This window comes from Electrophorus electricus, chromosome 5, assembly GCF_041902795.1.
Source record: "Electrophorus electricus isolate QZ-2024a chromosome 5, ASM4190279v1, whole genome shotgun sequence".
Classification (NCBI taxonomy): domain Eukaryota; kingdom Metazoa; phylum Chordata; class Actinopteri; order Gymnotiformes; family Gymnotidae; genus Electrophorus; species Electrophorus electricus.
This window is the reverse complement of record NC_137501.1, coordinates 30254666-30272165: the sequence shown is the minus strand read 5'-3', so window position 1 is coordinate 30272165 and position 17500 is coordinate 30254666. Positions and strand designations below refer to the sequence as shown.

General features: G+C 49.3%; 1 protein-coding gene across 4 annotated transcripts in view; it reads right to left on the bottom strand.

Annotated features, from left to right (window-relative positions):
- The window catches only part of ctnna2 (catenin (cadherin-associated protein), alpha 2), a 300745-nt gene that overhangs the window by 51930 nt on the left and 231315 nt on the right, over window positions 1-17500 (bottom strand). For 3 of the 4 annotated variants that reach the window (XM_035529725.2, XM_035529726.2, XM_035529727.2), the window contains 2 exons: window positions 13203-13283; window positions 4860-5012 (listed from right to left, as the gene is read on the bottom strand). In XM_035529725.2, coding sequence (XP_035385618.1) covers window positions 4860-5012; window positions 13203-13283 — 234 coding nt within the window. Of the gene's footprint in view, window positions 1-4859; window positions 5013-7659; window positions 8003-13202; window positions 13284-17500 lie in introns of those variants that run through there. The other variant, XM_035529728.2, reaches the window with a different exon arrangement.

The following is a 17500-nucleotide window of genomic DNA, read 5'->3' as shown; positions in this document are numbered from 1 at the left end:
AAAGCGTGTCAAGGTTTTGGTCAGTGGTAATGCAATTACTGCTCGACGGAATGATGTTAATGAGTGGAAGATAGAGAGGAGAGAGCGTCAATTGAGAAAGGATATTCAGGGCCAGCCCCAGAGAGAGAGAGAGAGACAGAGAGAGAGACAGAGAGAGAGAGAGAGAGGGTTCCTCCTGGGACCACAGGCAGGTTAGGAAGAGACTCGTCATTATCCATGGCACGGCTTTAATCAGGGAGGCAATGGCCTTCTCTGCTTCACACCTGGGGGTAAGTGTTGGGGACAAACATCTGCTCTTAGACCAGTGGGGGTAAAGAAGGGTTGGCCTCAGGGAAAGCAGAGCAACTTGGTGCGGAGTGTAGTGCACGTGAAGATACGGACAGCATGGCCAAAGAGCAGGCTTTATTTATGGTCGGTTACAGGCCAAAATGCTGCATGGTGCATTTGTTCAATGATGTGAGATGCAAAGAATCAATCAAAGGGTGAGAGTGTGAATGAATGAAAGAATGAATAAATAAATAAAGTTTTGATAATACAACACGATATGTTATGGTCCCTTTACTATGTGTAATGCGCAGCGGTAAGTAGGCGGATGCAGACGTTGAGAAGAGAGAGATTTATTAAGGGCGAATCCATAAACAGAGTCAGACAGAAGAACGGAACCAGGAGCAGACAAAGGAGATATGAGAGAGAAGGAGCAGACACAGAAACTGGGGCGACGCCAGGACACATGGAACAGATGAACAAGCAGACTGAGGACCACAAAAGGGCCAGGAGGGAGGTTGAGGAGGCGCAGTCGGAAATGACACTAGACGAGGGACGACCAGAGTCAAAACAGGACGAGGAACGACCAGAGTCAAAACAGGACGAGGGACGACCAGAATCAAAACAGGGCGAGGAACGACCAGAGTCAAAACAGGACGAGGGACGACCAGAGTCAAAACAGGGCGAGGAACGACCAGAGTCAAAACAGGGTGAGGGACGACCAGAGTCAAAACAGGACGAGGGACGACCAGAGTCAAAACAGGGCGAGGAACGACCAGAGTCAAAACAGGGCGAGGAACGACCAGAGTCAAAACAGGACGAGGGACGACCAGAGTCAAAACAGGGCGAGGAACGACCAGAGTCAAAACAGGGTGAGGGACGACCAGAGTCAAAACAGGGCGAGGAACGACCAGAGTCAAAACAGGGCGAGGAACGACCAGAGTCAAAACAGGGCGAGGAACGTCCAGAGTCAGAACAAGATGAGGGATGAAAATGTACCGCAAAGGCCAAACAACAGATGGCGGGACAGGAACAAAATCAGACACGAGTCATGGAACAGAAACAGGGACGGGCACAGGGATAGAAGCAGAAGTGGAGACATGCACAGACAAAACAGGCTCAGGAACAGGCACAGTGAGAGACTTACAACGGGAACAGGAAGGAAAGCAGGCAGGGGAGATGGAGAAAAGGGCAAGATGCCAGCGAAGCCTCAGCGGGAGGCAACGAGGAGGCCGACAGGGCGGCTGTGGGAGGCTGGAAGATTGATGACGCCACAGAAGGCCCACAGGGAGCAGCAGACACAGACGGATGAGGGTGGGATAGGCAGGAATCACGAGGCAGTGACGACAGGTGGCTGATCCGGAGGTGCGGAAACCGCTGGAGTCACGGGGAAGCCAAGGGGCGTGGGCACAGGAAGAGGCTGAGAGGGGGTAGCAGGTCTGGGAGGTCCAGTTGGCCGAGAGGGTTGTGGGTCCAGCAGGTCCAGCTGGCCGAGAGCGGTAACGGGTCCAGTTGTGGCTTTTAGTTGTGGCAGATCTGGCACAAACACTGCTATCATGAGCGTGCCATGGAGCATGGCCACCAGAACAGGCCTAGGAGGTTGGCGAGACGGCCACAGGAACAGGTCAGGACATTGGCGGGACCACCAGGGGAACATGCTCACCGCTGGGCGTGGGCATCAGGAACAGGCTGGGTGACTTCCCCAACACTGGAAACTGGATCAGGCCGGTTGGCATCCACAATGTTGGGACATGTATGTGGTGGAACAGAAACAGACCCCTCCTGGCAGCTCCCAAGGCCCACACAGGCTACAGGAAGTTCACAGTGGCACTTGAGAGCTAACCAAGCACCGAGAAATGGGTTTCCTGAATGTTCCTTCCGTGTACTCACTTCTGCCGCCACGGATTGCTTTTCCCTGTAGCACTGATCAAGACGGGAAGACTCATAGCGCTTACCCGGGGTCTCATCGCTAAAATGTGCTTAAACGGAAATATCCCTTGAGGCTTTCCATGAGTGATGACACGCACATGTACCCACAGCACTCGGGAATTTGATGTCTTTGTCTTGCTGGCGTTGGGATGTAGCTAACTTGCACTGCTTAGAAACAGCTGTAGTTTTGTCCCGACGGAAGAACCACGCACCAGAGTCACGCTCTCTCTCTGCGTCCTTAGTAGGCCAGTCATTCTGTAACGCAGAGCGATACTTAAGCGGACGCTAATGCCAAGAAAAGTGAGATTTATTGAGGACAGGTCCACGGACTTATTAGAAGGGATCAGGGTCCACAAGCCAGGGAAGCCAGACAACGAAACGCGAGCAGAGTACAAAACTAAGAAACAAGCTAACTGTGTCTGCCTCCATCAAAAACAAAACCACTCAATAGAACTCACCGCTGATGAACTTCCTACAACAGTAATCACACGAACAAATTAATATCACTGAAAAAGTAGGTAGAATGAAATCCAATAACCGGTTCCATACATAAACACAACAAAACACTTCCCATCGTGCACACATGCACACACTGAATGCTGCTCCTTGGGATTCACGCTAACTAAGATGACCGAACACGGAACAGGGAACAAAAACTGGAACAATGTAAAAAACATGGGCTAGGCACAAAGAGATAACACACAAAGACCAGCACCAAATCTGACCAATGACCAGCAACTAGCCAAGAAACACCCGGCTAAGCCCTAGACAGACTAACAAAGGCAAACTACAAACAGGTGCCATCAACACATGACGTGGAAAACCCAAAGAGGGGACAAACCAAAACAAAGAAGATGTGACAGGGGTGCTAGGCGACCGTGGCACTAGCGGAGGGGAATCATAGGTGAAGAAGTGGTAGTGAGTAATGTTTTTATTAATGTATCTCCAGCCTCCAGGGTAATCGTGGCTAATTAAGGTCAAATAATCCACATCATAAATATTTCCCCATCCTCCCAGGTCTCTCCCCGTCTAGTCTCGCTCTGTCTATTTCTCTGTCTGTCCAGTTTCCCTTCTTCTCTTCTCTCTTCTTCTATTTTTCCTCCTTTTCTCTGTCTCACTCTCTACCTTATCCTTTCTCCTTCTTTTCCCCGTCCCTCTCTCCTTTTCTCGCTCTGTCTCTCTCTTCCTCCTCCCTCTGCTAATAAAACCCATCCAGTAATTACGAACCTTGCCCCGTTTTTCAGGGTCTGGGCGACAGAGGCAGACAAGGTTAGGAGACAGAGCCGCAAGGCCGTCGCTGATCACAGACTGGACCACGTTATTGAGGTCATCACCTCCGACCTTTGCTGTGCGCTAAGGAAGGCCCCGTGAAGATGACGATGCCGTTCCGTTCATCTGAGCATGCGAAAGGCACGACCGCCTCAAATCGGTCCTGTTCTGAGTGTGGGGCTTTCCGCTCAGAACTCAACCATCTCTGCAGCCACCGCTTCCACAGTCCAAGCAGCATTTGGGAAAATGACGCAAACGTGTATGCGCATCCAGAACCGACACCCTTCCGACAGCCATCCTCCCGAGAACCCTCTGCCCCCCACCGGGGCTAGCGAGGGCCAAGCAGGTTGGGGCCCACTCAAGATTGCACCTTCATCCTCTTTGCCTTGCCAAAACCCAGCACATGAGCCCAGACGCTTATGACTATTAAAAAAGCAGAGATATGCTTCAGGAAACCATTTATGCAATTTTAGGGAAACTAAGCCAGCCTAGGCACGGCCGTTAAGACGTTCCAGGAGCCGGGGGAAGACGCAGAGATAAAAAGGGCACGACCCGAAAATCGCTCGGCTCGAATGCTGCTTAGGAATACAGGAGAGACCAATGCAAGGAAACAGCAGGCAGGATCGTCCGGAATCGTCTGGATCCGGAAGGCCTAGCTAAACGTTTATGTGAGTTTGAATTGAGGGAGTTCAAAGGAGGGAGAGCAGGGGGGTAGATAAACAGAGAGAGAGAGAGAGAGAGAGAGAGAGAGAGAATGAGCTGTTATGATAAACAGTATTTGTAGTCTTTCTCCATGGTGCGGTACAAGATTAACAGCATGTCCCTACTGCAGACATTACATCACAGATTCTGGCCCAGCCAGTGGTGTCATGAAGCACCTTGACCCCAGTGGAGAACAGTGGCTGGTATCGATCCCTCTGCAATGAAACAGCAGGGTGTGCACGGCTAGCTGGCGGAGCTCCTTTTTACTCCGACAGAACAGCGGAGATACATTTTGTTTGACAAAGCCTAAGAGTTCAGGAATATCCGTCTTCCCGGCTCGGCGCGAATGCGCGTCCGTGTAAGCCTCGGAGAGGGGAAGTGATAGAGCGAGAGACATGCCGAGAATACGCACGCACACATCTGACAGTGGATAAAACAGGCAGGCGGGCGGCGCTGTGAGTATGTCCTCGGTGGGGTGCGTGTTATCGGCAGGCCTTTCAGGGGGCCGACATATCGGCCGCGCCGGCCCAGATAAGCATCGTGCCTCTCCTTAAGCCTGCCGTCTGTCTCCCGGAGGATTCAGCTGAGGACAGAGGTGTCATGGAATGGGAGGGGGAGGGGGGCGCTGGGAGCCGCCTACCTGAGCTGTGGGGAGCCGTTTCTGTGGTCACGTCTCGCGGTACTCTGGGACTCACCTCCACCAGCTTGTTGGCGTGCTCGCGAAACACTTGCGCATACTCCTTCACCTCCTTCTCGTTGCCGCTCTTGGCCGCTTCGATGAGGACAAGCAGGGGCACGTTGGTCTCCAGGAAGGAGTCGGAGATGTGGTCCATCACGGCCTTCCTCAGCTGCAGCGGAGACAGACAGAGACAGAGAGGGACAGACATTGAGAGAGACCAAGAGAAAGAAAAAGAGAAAAAAAGAAAAAAGAACATTAGTACACACACGGACCTGAAATCCGATTTCCTCCTGCAAAACAGCTTGGTGATAAACTGTCAGCTTTACAGTGTCCAAACCTTGGGCCTAATAGATGTATTTATGAAGGATTGTTCATCCCAAAATTGCCATAAACTCTATTAAACGGGCACTAGGGCTGTCCAAGGAAGCTAGCTCGTCACACTAAACCCTCGCGCGTCTTCGGCCAACGGCAACCCTTTAGTTTAGCACGAGGTGCCTTCTCTGGAAGTGCTCAAGGCTCCAGGCATGCACACACATTTTAGTCACCGCTTTATTCCAGAATAGCAAAGTCATCCCAAAGCCACAAACTGTTGTTCTCGCATTTGCGGAAGCATTAGCGCAGGAGGAGTGATGCAACTGGTGAGAAAATCGCTCTCTTAGTGCCATGGGCCGGCGCAGATCCTGTGGTCAGCATCAGTCATAATCACAGACGGAGGAAACATTATTCCAGAAAGTTCTCGAGGGAGGGCTCGCAAGACGACAAGCCGCTGATAGACAATGCCAAAGACTCTGAACCGGAGCTAATTACCAGCCAGTCGAGCGTGCATGTACAGTACCCAGGCCAATTAAAACAGCCCAAAGAGTTAGGATAGCGAGATGGTAACGATGAATTATAGCTTGCCGGGAAGTTTCCAACGGAAGGCTTTCAACAGGAAGGGCCCTTAACTGCAGGCTAGGGGAAGTGCGCGAGGGAAGGGCACACACGCACACACACGCGCGCAAGCACGGGGGGCCCGATGCGATCCTCTCCCACCAGTGGCTTCTCGGTCGCCTGGACGATGACTTCAGAAAGCCGAGCACACTTCACAGATAATGATCCATACCCCCGCGTGTCGATAATCCAATTCGAAACGTGTTAATAAACATTGGCGGCATGTGTAATAACCTTCAAGGAAAGATGTGCACTTGTCTTGGGGTGGGGGTGGGGTTGGACTGGGATTTAGGAAAACCTCCCTATGCTGGCCGTGACGAGTGGCAGGAGACTTGTCGCACCTGCGGAACAGATAACGCGGCGGTCACGGGCGGTTAATATGCACATGACTGGATCTTCACACATGATGGCACCTCGGTGGGGTTTGTTTCATCAGCCCCAACCCCTCGACCCTCCCTGTCCTGACCCAGCTGCAGTATCCCCTCCTCATGAGCGCCGGTATGCCATCCATCTGCCTCTGCATGTCCGGTTCATTTCAGCCTCTGTCCTGCATTCCCTTGGTCCGCCGCACCGGACGAGAGCTTCGGTCTGCTCGGCCCGTTGGGAAGGAAACGCGATAAGACGGATCTCTGCTCCAAACGTAAGGGCCCCGCTGTGAGGGGGAGGAACCGCACAGGCCACCAGTGCTGGTTTCAAAGTGAAGCGATAATGAACAGGGCCACAAGGCGTGGCCGTTGCAAACAGCCTCACCTGCATGCGCTTGGCCGGATCCTACAAGTGTCGCTGGCCTCAGTCTCTCATTATAAAGGCCCTTCCAAGTTCCCAAAACAAAAATACCTGATTTGGTTTTTGTTAAAGACATGTAGGGATTGTTGCTAGGAATCTCTTTCCTCTCTCTCTCTCTCTCTCTCTCTCTGTATAACTAAAGCTTGAAAGACTAACACTGAAAAGGAAAGAATCATACCATCTTCAGAGATAATACTAAACTCTGGCAAATTTGCTTTTTTATAGGAAAATGTGTGCTAAGAATTACGCTTGTGCTCAGACACGGAAGCCATTATCGAAGAGACTGTCGTGAACGCTGCATGGCCTCTAAAAGCGACTTTGCCTTCCCTACACAGAGTTGCGGGTGTGGCTGCTAATACCGCGTGTTATACATTCGATGTCGACTTGCTCTCCAGTCATCGCTGCCCTTTTAGTTTGTTTTCCAGTTTTAGCAGTTCAATGGCGCTGAAGGTTCGACAAAATCACGAACACGCAATTCTGGAAGGAAGGGCTGGGAGGTGATGGGGGCGGGGCTGTGGGTGAGGGGGCGGGGCTGTGGGTGAGGGGGCGGGGCCGGCGCGGGTGCTCCAGTTTCTCAAAGGATTCGTAATCTTACATTCAGGTCCCCTTTCCCAATGGCTTATCTGCTATTCTGGACAGATAGCAACAGGAAGAGCCGAATGTTTCTTATTTAAACATTAGGTGCGATGAGGGCGGAGACAGGCGTGCATGGGTGTGGCTAAGCAAAACAGCCAAATGCAAAACCAAGCAAATCCAAACCAAGCAAGAGCGCTCATTTCTGATATCGGCAACAGTGTGCGCAGGAAGGAAGCGGGGGGGAGCGAGTAGTGGGAGAGAGAGAGAGAAAGAGAGAGGGATGAAGAGAGAGGGATGAAGAGAGAGAGGGAGGCAGGGGGAGGTTAGGCTGGAGGTGTGGCCGCTTGATCTTGCTGTCGTCTGTCTAAACTGTTTGGATCGTATAACCTCCCCTCTAACGATCTCTCGGCAGGAGCAGAACGGCCAGCAGAGTTAAGAGGGGGTTTGGAGAGCCTCAGTCCTGGAGAGACGAGTCCTGGAGACACGTCTCCCAACAATAGCGCAGATGACCGGATACAGCTTACCGGGTTCTGGAGACCCTGTGATGTGTCGTGGGCTCGCCAGGGCCCGTCACAGACGTCACGGGCTCACAGCCGAGCAATTAGCGCGTGGCGCAGTTCGCAGGGATCAACGTCTGAGTGTTGTCGGATGTAGATGATCGAGTGCCGGGCGCTCCCTGACTGTCTGGAAGCACACGTTCACCGAGACAGCTGCCGTATACCACAGACGCGCACGGTCGCAGAAACAGTTCAGTCTAAAGTTGAAGCACAAATCTTCGCCCACGTGCGCGAGGGTGATGCCGGCTCGGAGTCTCCAGACTTATCAGCGAACGCCGGCCGGCCACGCGAGAGCGTTTCGCGGATCCATAATGGGACCGGAGACAGGGAGCGGTGAAGGGGAGTTGAAGGAGGGTGGGGGTTATCAGGCTTGGAGGCATGACAGATTGAGGTCCTGCCAGCGTCCTGCAGTCATGCTGCTCTGTCATGGCGGCCAGCCAGCTAGAGAGCTTATCTGTGCTTGGGATCTGGAGCGCTCCCAATCAAAACACTACCAGCTGCATTACCTCACCGCCCAGGGAGAAGAGAGACAGCTGTTGTGATGAGGTGCAGCCCTCACTGCCTGCCATATCTCGGCCTTGGCCGTTCGAATGAGGGTTCGGCCAGAGACACTGGACGTGGGAATGAGAGCGCCGCAGAGGCAGGGGGGCGTTCTCTCTTTCACCATCCTGGGTGTTAAAGGCACCGAGAGGAGTCAGTTCTCAGCATGGGGAAATAGTTGAGTTCACCTTCATAATTACAGATAAAAGCCACAGAGAGCGGCAGAAATTATGTTCTCCAAAGAGCAGAATGAGTTTTTTTTATAACTTCTTTCAGAGAAGAGAGAAAGAAAGCGTGACAGAGAGAGAGAGAGAGAGAGAGAGAGAGAGAGAGAGTGAGAGAGAGCGATAGACAGAACACTGAGAAACATATGCTAAGAAAGCTGCATGTCACCGGAAGCTTGTCCTCGAGTCGGCTGTCAATCAAAGGCACGTCGGGAAAGAGGCTGGGCGGTGGGGGTGCATGCGTTTATCAGAATCCCTGGCGACGGGTCTTTGAACACATGGTGCGGCTCCGGCGGGTAAGTGGATGTGCGTCTGGGGAAGACTAATTGCGCGCGCAGGAGCCGCGTTTAGGGCCAGCGGCCTGAACCCATCAGCCCCCTCTTCTCAATTACGTCTATTCATCAAGCTTCAAAACATCTGGATCATCACGTTTGAGGCAATATTTTCATAGCCAATCCGGCAATCAGTGTTCTCTGTGCTCCACGTTTACGGTTCTCAGGCTTTTTCTGTCTGTATGTCGCTCCTCTCTCGCCCACCCTTCCACCCCTCCCTCTCTCTCTCTCTCTCTCTCTCTGTCAGTCTCTCAGTACATCTCTCTCCCTTTCACCCTTTCTCTCTGTCAACGTCTCTCTGGCTCTCTCTCTCTCACTCTCCCTTTCTCTCTCAGGCTTCCGGTCAGAGATCTCTTCTGGGAGCAGAGGAGCTGCGCTGGCCTCGGAGTCGTGACTGGCCTTCTGACTGCTTGATTCCACTTCACCACCACCACCCTCTTCTCTACCCTGCTAACACCACCTGTGGGAGGCCAGCTCGACCTAGGAGAAACCACTGCAGGATAAGAACTCCTGCCATAAAAATGACCACCCGACATGACCTTTTTATATCTCGACACATCGTTGTTTTTGCGGACACGCGCCAGTGGTAGCGTGAGCTGAGGGCCACGGTGCTGGCATACAGGTAGTAAACACAGGGAGGTCTCAGCTTCACTGTGACACCACTAATGACTCTGGATTACGCAATGCTAATTGCTTGGGAGGAAGCACTCCTCAGAACCAGAGCCACGCAGACCATGAAGACTCGGTTATTCATGCAAAACGATCCTCCAGCCAGTACAGTGATCTCCCTCTCTGGTTCTTTCTCTCTGGTTCTTTCTCTCTGGTTCTCTCTCTCTGGTTCTCCCTCTCTGGTTCTCCCTCTCTGGTTCTCTCTCTCTGGTTCTCTCTCTCTGGTTCTCCCTCTCTTTCTCGTGTCTACTGCACATGCAGTCATTAAGACAACACCCTATACCCTCTAGTCCACCTGGTCTGACGGCTGTGGGGTGGCTCTCCGGATCCCAGGACCACGACACACAGACTCCGCACACCTACAGCTGAACATTCTGAGACTGTCCATCAGATGATTCTCAAACCAGAGGCCCACTGCCGTGGAGACAGTGCAGATGGGATAACAATCCCTCTGTTTGTTTGACGGAAGGTTTGGAGACCTTGAATGGATCTGGGTGGATGTCCAGTTCATATTTTCAGTGTGGACATGCACTCTGGTTTGAGAATACATACTCGTGCATGAGAGTGAAACACACACACACACACACACACACACACACACACACACACACACACACACACACACACGCACGCACCCTCTTCGTGGTGTTCTTAAAGCACACACTCAAGCACTAAAAACTATCTTAATCCGACTGGGTCACGTGACCAGCAATGAGGCAGGCTGCATCATGAGACCCACTACCTCGTTGCGGGTCACATGACCCAACCTGCCGCGTTGTCATGTGACCGGTGGCGAGTCGGAAACCAGGTGTGACAGGTGGGACGAGCAGATGGACTGAAGCCAGACTGGCAGGTAAATCATGACTATCAAACCCTTTTCATTTCCTTTAAACCACTTTACTGTAAACACCTCACGTAAAACAGCGCTAGATAATGAAATAAACGTCTTAAGAGGATTAAAAGCGCTTGCCCGGGCAAATCCGCAAACAGATCCCTTATTTTACAGCGGACTTCTAATCCGACAGCGGTCGGATGTTTACAGCCTTCCCAGTGTTGGTCAGGGACGGCGGGTGTTGTGGGGGTGGCAAGAACGACATCGCGAATATGCCCATGGGGGGGGGGGGGGCTTGATGAGAGGCGTGATGTACGACTGCTGAGTTTGGCCACTACGTTCAAACATGCCGTGATCATATTTATGGCCTCGGCAGAAAGAAGTGAAGATTTTAAAAGATGGTTTCCAATTATAAGATACTGGAAAGTCCAGGGAGTTTAGAGGGGACTCTGTCATGTGTGTGTGTGTGTGTGCATCTATGTAAGGTGGTATCTACCGGTGCGCGCACACACACACACACACACACACACACACACACACACACACACACACACACACACACACACCAGAAACACCCAGTCCCTACTGGACCTGCACGTGAGTAAAGACAGAGTCTATCAAAACAAACAACCATGGGATATTTATTTAGTCACTATGATATCTAGATTAAAAAATGTAGCACTAGAACTGCCTGGAACCATGTCTGTGTTGCACTGGAAACTTCATATGTGTGTGTGTGTGTGAGAGAGCAGGACACACTGAGGCAGTTAGCAGTGTCTTGTGGTGCTGCAGTGAAAAAAATCCCGTTAAATAGAGCAGTTCTGTAATCTGAAGTTCCAACGAATGCTCACGTCCCCCGTTCATAGTGTCGCACTGTGGCCGCTGCTACATATGCAAGTGTGCGGTGTTTGCATCTGACAGAGGGATTTCTGGGTAACCTGCTTTAACGGCCGGCCTTGGCACACTGACTACTCTCTCTAATTGGATTTCAGAAGAGGAGCTGACTGCATTCATAAAGCATGTCAGTATAGGGAGGCTATTTCTGGACGTGTGTGTGTGTGTGCGCGCGTGCGTGCATGCGTGTGTGAGACATTTCTGGTCATTTGCCGGTCATACTAATGGAGATCAGGAAGGACTAATCCTAGATTAATCTCAGCTCACACAGTCTCAGACAGTCTCGCTCCGGATACACAGCCGACATTTCCGGAGCGAACTTGCGTTTTTCCCTAAACCCCCCCGAGATCTTGTACAGACCACTCATCCCAGTTTCTCCTTCGGCATTCTTCCCTTTCCATTCAGCACTGAAAGCCTAATAATAATTTAAAGTGTCACTTGATCTAGCAGATAAGAACAACTGTTCAGCTTTCCGGAGTTTGGTAAAGCTGCTGTCTGTATTCTGTGCTGTGGTTACAGCATCAGAAATGGCTGTGTTGTTTTCAGACGTTGCAACGATGAGGTAAACACGTGTCATCAGAGTGCGGGGAGAGTGAGGGGGAGGTTGGGTTGTCGGAGTCTCTAAAAGTCACATGACGTGCTCTGCGAGTCAGGACAGCGGATCAACGGCGAAACGCGTCCGGGGCTTTGCATGACCTGCGGGTCGGATTACACGAGCCCTCTTATCTTGCTTACAAAAAGAAATAAATAAACGCCTCATCGTTCTCAGTCCCCAGTGGAGTGTTGAAATGTGAACATCGCATTGGCCAGCCCGCAGCCGGGAAATGATGAGCTCATTTCAGAAGCTGGGGCAGCCCGCTATCTCCTTTTATTCTTACGAAACCTCACTCTGGACTTGGTAGTCATGTGAGATCGACCCGGTGTGGCATCAGTTACCCTGGGGGGGGCCTTGAAGGTTCTGCTTCCTGTTTTGGACAGGAACACACTTTGAGACCGACTTTCTGCGTCACAGAGCAGCACAGCTGGATCTTAAAGTGCCGCGCAGCATTTTGCCCCTGGAAAGCCGTTTTATTCACACAGATGAAATCAGACAGGGGACTTAACTCAGTTCAGTTCCTGGAGGACTCAGCAACGGTTGTGCTGGGCGTAATTAATGCAGAAATATCACTAAACAGTTTCAATCTGTGGCTTCCTAAGACTGGAGTTTAATATCCTTGATATTTTCATTTGGGAACTTTCATAAACTTTCATAAACCAGCATGGACTGTAAGAGTTTATGAGATTTCTGATTATAATGGTTCATCAAAGTGGTTCATGATTCATTTTTCCACATCTGCGTTGAAACCCTGATGAAAACATCGGACAACACTAGCATGGCGTATCTGGGTTAACTCGCTGCAATGGCGGAACATTGCCTTGCGTCATATGTGATGTCTTGACGTTGCTATTAATATCTTTGTGATAATACAGCGCAGAGATTTCAAGCGCAGAGGTTCAAATGTTTCCCGAGTCTCTACGATCTGTCCTTTCAATTTTGCAGACAATAGGGGTTAGAATGTATGAGATGTTGGAGGTAGAAGTTAAGGCACACATCATCCGCTATCGCACCGTGTGTGACTGCTGGACTTGTGTGTCAGTTTATGTGAAACTAACCAACAGGCGATTATGGAAGTCACCAAGGATTTACGCCTGGCATTGGAAACCTTTGTTTCCTTTAATCGACATCTAGCTGGGGAAAAAAACCCAAAGCCGTTCCAAGATGTTTACCGCTGCTGCTGTTTTGGAAAGCAGTAACGATGAGAACAACGCTCCAGAGACAGAGAGGTTTGACTCCTTTTAATGAAGAATAATGTGAAAATAAGAGAGACCCACTGGAAGATGGATTTGGGTTTCCATGCCTACCTCATCGTAGGCCGGGCCAGAAATGGAAGAAAAAATTCACACAAAGACTTTTGATGAACACAATGACTTCATTTTGGCCAGAAGCACTGTGTCGCCAAGGGAATAGAAACCAGTCACCTGTCTGCGCAAGTCCCGGGTCTTCTTGGTCATCTTGTCGATGGCGGTGTTCAGCGGGTCTCCCCTCTCTTTCCTACCCGTCTACAGAGAGAGAGAGAGAGAGAGAGAGAGAGAGAGAGAGAGAGAGATTCAGTGTTATACATATAGCATCAGTACTTCATAGCCAGGTGCTGCTGTAAGCCCGTGTGGTTTCCTGGGAAACTTGCCACTGGTGGACTTTACAATGACTTCAACAGTGGTAGGTCCAGGGCTAGACGACCTCACCCGGTACAGGAGTCTTAAGGAGACGACAAAAACCACAGCAGAGACATATGACCGTTCCTGTCAATGGGTTTGGCTGGGAGGGAGCGAGATGTGCGACGCCAACACTGATCGAAGCCAGTGAATTTTTCTTAGCACTTGAATGGTGGACAGGCAAGTTGGAACATGGCCCCCTGTGCCTCTGCTAACAGGGGAGGTGCCCCGTATGCTCTTGGCGGAGCCACACGTCTGTCCCGTGGTTCTGATGTGGCAGAGGCACCAGCGCCGTGACCTGCCTGACCGCTCCCAGCCGGCTCCTTCAGGGGGCGCTAGAACGCTCCCCTCGAAGCACACGACCGCCCCCAGGAATCATTGTCTGTCTCCTCCTTCACATTTCTCGTCCCTTCCCTCTCTCTCTCTCTCCCTCTCTCTCTCTCTCGCTCTCTCTCTCCCTCTCTCTCTCGCTCTCTCTCTTCCTTTATCTGTCTGTCTGTCCCTTTCCACAGCCAAGCTGGGGCCTAGGGTGACGCACACACACGTACATGCCAAGACACACACACACACACACACACACACACACACACGCAAGTGTTCGAACATTCACACTCACACACTCATACAGAGTCTCATTAAATATGGACAGCAAGACTGAAGCAGTAGAACACTTCCCAGGAAGTGAGATATAAAAATAAAAAAAAAACCTCAAAGCATGAGTACAAAAATCTAAAATTGTAGGGCAGTGGTGAAGCATATAAACTTTTTTTTTTAGACTGTATATTTTTTAAAATATGGCTTGGAGAATCTTAAGTTTAATCTCAAAGGTGTCCTAAAAGCAATAAAAAAAACCATGTAAAACTCCTGACTAGCAATGTCTATCTCTGCTGCTGCAGCAAAAAAACAGTGAAGAAAGAAATAACAGTTATTACTCATTATCACAATGACATCAAATGCAGTGCAAACTATTTTAAAAACAACCCTGATATCAGCTGTCCTGTTGACAGACTGCGGACAGACAACCTATATATAATCTCTCTGCATAAGAAAACACAAGCATTGCAATTGTCCACGTTAAAAAGTTGACCAAGAGGACTGACATTCAGAAGTAGCCTCTGAACTGGCGTCCGGTCCTCTCTGGGACGAGACGAGTGCTCAGAGCATGTCCAGAGCCATTAATGTCATTTACTTTTAGCCGTCTGAACGATTTTTTTACATGCCACTTCAGAGGATGTTGTTTAAAGCGCTCCAGTCATGCGTTCCTTTCTCTAAACGCAAGTCGCATATGCAACTCCTCACTGAACTGCTAACCAGTACATAATCACTGCCAGGGAAGGCGGATCCGGCCAGAACAGCTCAGTGAAACGGACCTGCTTAAGCCACACTCTCCATTAGATGCAAAAAATCACTGGAAAAAGTCTCGGAGCGAAATCGCTGAATGAATTACCATGTTGCTAAGCAACTGCCCTTTGAGATTCACCTACATCTTCTGGCGGCGGTGCTACCGCCGATATCAACATCTACGCGGCTCGAACTGCACCAAACACCGAACGCGACGAGAAAAAGGGGCGGGATGACAACTAATCGCAATCAGGCCCATCGCGAGAAAGGACGGCGCGGAAGGAATGTCCTTCATGACGGTTAGCAAGGATTCCCAGTTTCCCCTCTTACACCCAACTGTCTGTGGCACCGTCCTGGGGCTGCTGTCTCAGTGGAAGTCTCCTGTCTGGCCCGGGCTTCCCCTGGTGTCTCGTCCCTCTCCCGTTTGCCGAGATCACCGCATCTCCACCAGTGTTGTAGACAGCCGGCTGATCAAACAGCCAGTGTGCTACAGCACCGTCCTGCTGCCGTGAATCAGTGAGAATTATTGTTAAGCCACCGAGCGCTCTCGTCTTCCGTACCGAGTTTCCTCACACTGCCGGGGAGTCTCGCTGTCCCTTCTGTTTTCTGCCGCTATCCCAGAAGGTCTTGGGGTTAATGCTTTCTGTCATTTCCGAAGCGTTCTTTGCTATTGATCTATAAACATAACTGTTTTCCCATTACAAAGAAAGAAGTGACAGGCCATCAAACTGCGCTGTGTGCACACGCCTCGCAAAGTTGTTTTAAATGGTAAAACCACACTGACACACGTCTCCACAAACCATACAGCTCACTAACAAGCTAGAGGTAGAGGTGTACATACCAGATAATTTGGCACATGTGCACGTACGCGCGCGCGCACACACACACACACACACACACACACACACACACACACACACACACTGTGTACCACACTGCAACTCTGAGGGTGCCTAATGACAATGCCAATAACACACCAGGAAAGACTGACAACATATGCAATTCTGAATTTATAAATGTGTAAATTTATAAATGTATAAATTCATCTGCTTCTACCCACAAGAAAATGAACATTCTTTGCACACCTTGGATATCTTTGCATATGTTAACCTATGTAAGAAATACTTATGTGAACTATGGAGGGGAATATAGATTTATCATGCAAGGCTGCACGCAGATGTGATGGAAACCAGTGACTCTTCACTGTCCGTTATAGCAGCCTTACAAAATGACTGGCCTGACATGACATCCCTGGACACGTCTGTGGTCAGCCTGCCTGTCTTGATTAACTGACACAGAGATGAGCTCTTCACCGTAGAAGTGGGAAAGGTTCTGTATGCAGTCCCACCATCTCCAACCAGAACATATCAGCATTTCCATTACCGGTTAGCAGAAGGTGAGTGAGTGAACTCAGGTTCAGATCTGAGGATTTGTCTGCTGGGTGTGGGACTGTATAGCACCTCTGTCCAGCCACGCCCCCACCCTGTGCCACATACTAATGTGAGATTTAATGTGTGACCACTGAGCAGACCCTCAGACCCGCATGACGAAAAGGTCCTTGAGGGAAAGACACTAATGGAAGACACGTACTTGTACATGGCCAGCTGAACTGAATCGATTAGATGGTTTCACAGGTCTATTACAAGGATATCTAGCTGAGCAATCGATACTGACGATGCATGAGAACATGTCGGCATTTTTTTGTCTTCTGCTACGTTGTGCTTATGTTCTCCACCTGAGATTTATACACTCGCATGCAGTTAAGTGGCGTTTGATAGCATGCGCTACTGGACTAGACTTCTACATGTTGGACACCCTCGTGGGAAAAGCCAGTTTCATGTAGCTACTAGCAGTATGACAGGAAGTATGACAGGACGCTGCATTATGTAGTATGTAGCATGTAATATGTAGTGTGTAGTATGAAATATATAGTATGTAGTGTGTAATATGCAGTATGTAATATGTAATATGAAGTATGTATATGTAGCATGTAGTATGTATATGTATATGTAGTATGTAATATGTAATATGAAGTATGTATATGTAGTATGTAGTATGTAATATGTAATATGTATATGTATATGTAGTATGTAATATGTAATATGAAGTATGTATATGTAGTATGTAATATGTAATATGAAGTATGTATATGTAGTATGTAGTATGTAATATGATGTATATGTATATGTAGTATGTAATATGTAATTTGAAGTATGTATATGTAGTATGTAGTATGTAATATGTAATATGAAGTATGTATATGTATATGTAGTATGTAGTATGTAATATGTAATATGAAGTATGTATATGTAGTGTGTAGTATGTGGTATGTATATGTAGTATGTAGTATGTAATATGTAATATGAAGTATGTATATGTATATGTAGTATGTAGTATGTAATATGTAATATGAAGTATGTATATGTATATGTAGTATGTGGTATGTAATATGAAGTATGTATATGTAGTATGTAGTATGTAATATGTAATATGAAGTATGTATATGTAGTATGTAATATGTAATATGTAATATGAAGTATGTATATGTATATGTATATGTAGTATGTAATATGTAACTGGACACTACTACACTTGCTGTTGTAGAAGATGTTCGGACATTCTCAGTTTCCTGGGCGTGGTCCTCCACATTTTGGTGTCATCACATCAGCTATTTAACACAAACAAACCTGTCAACAGATGAAACAGTAAGAGCAGCACCACCT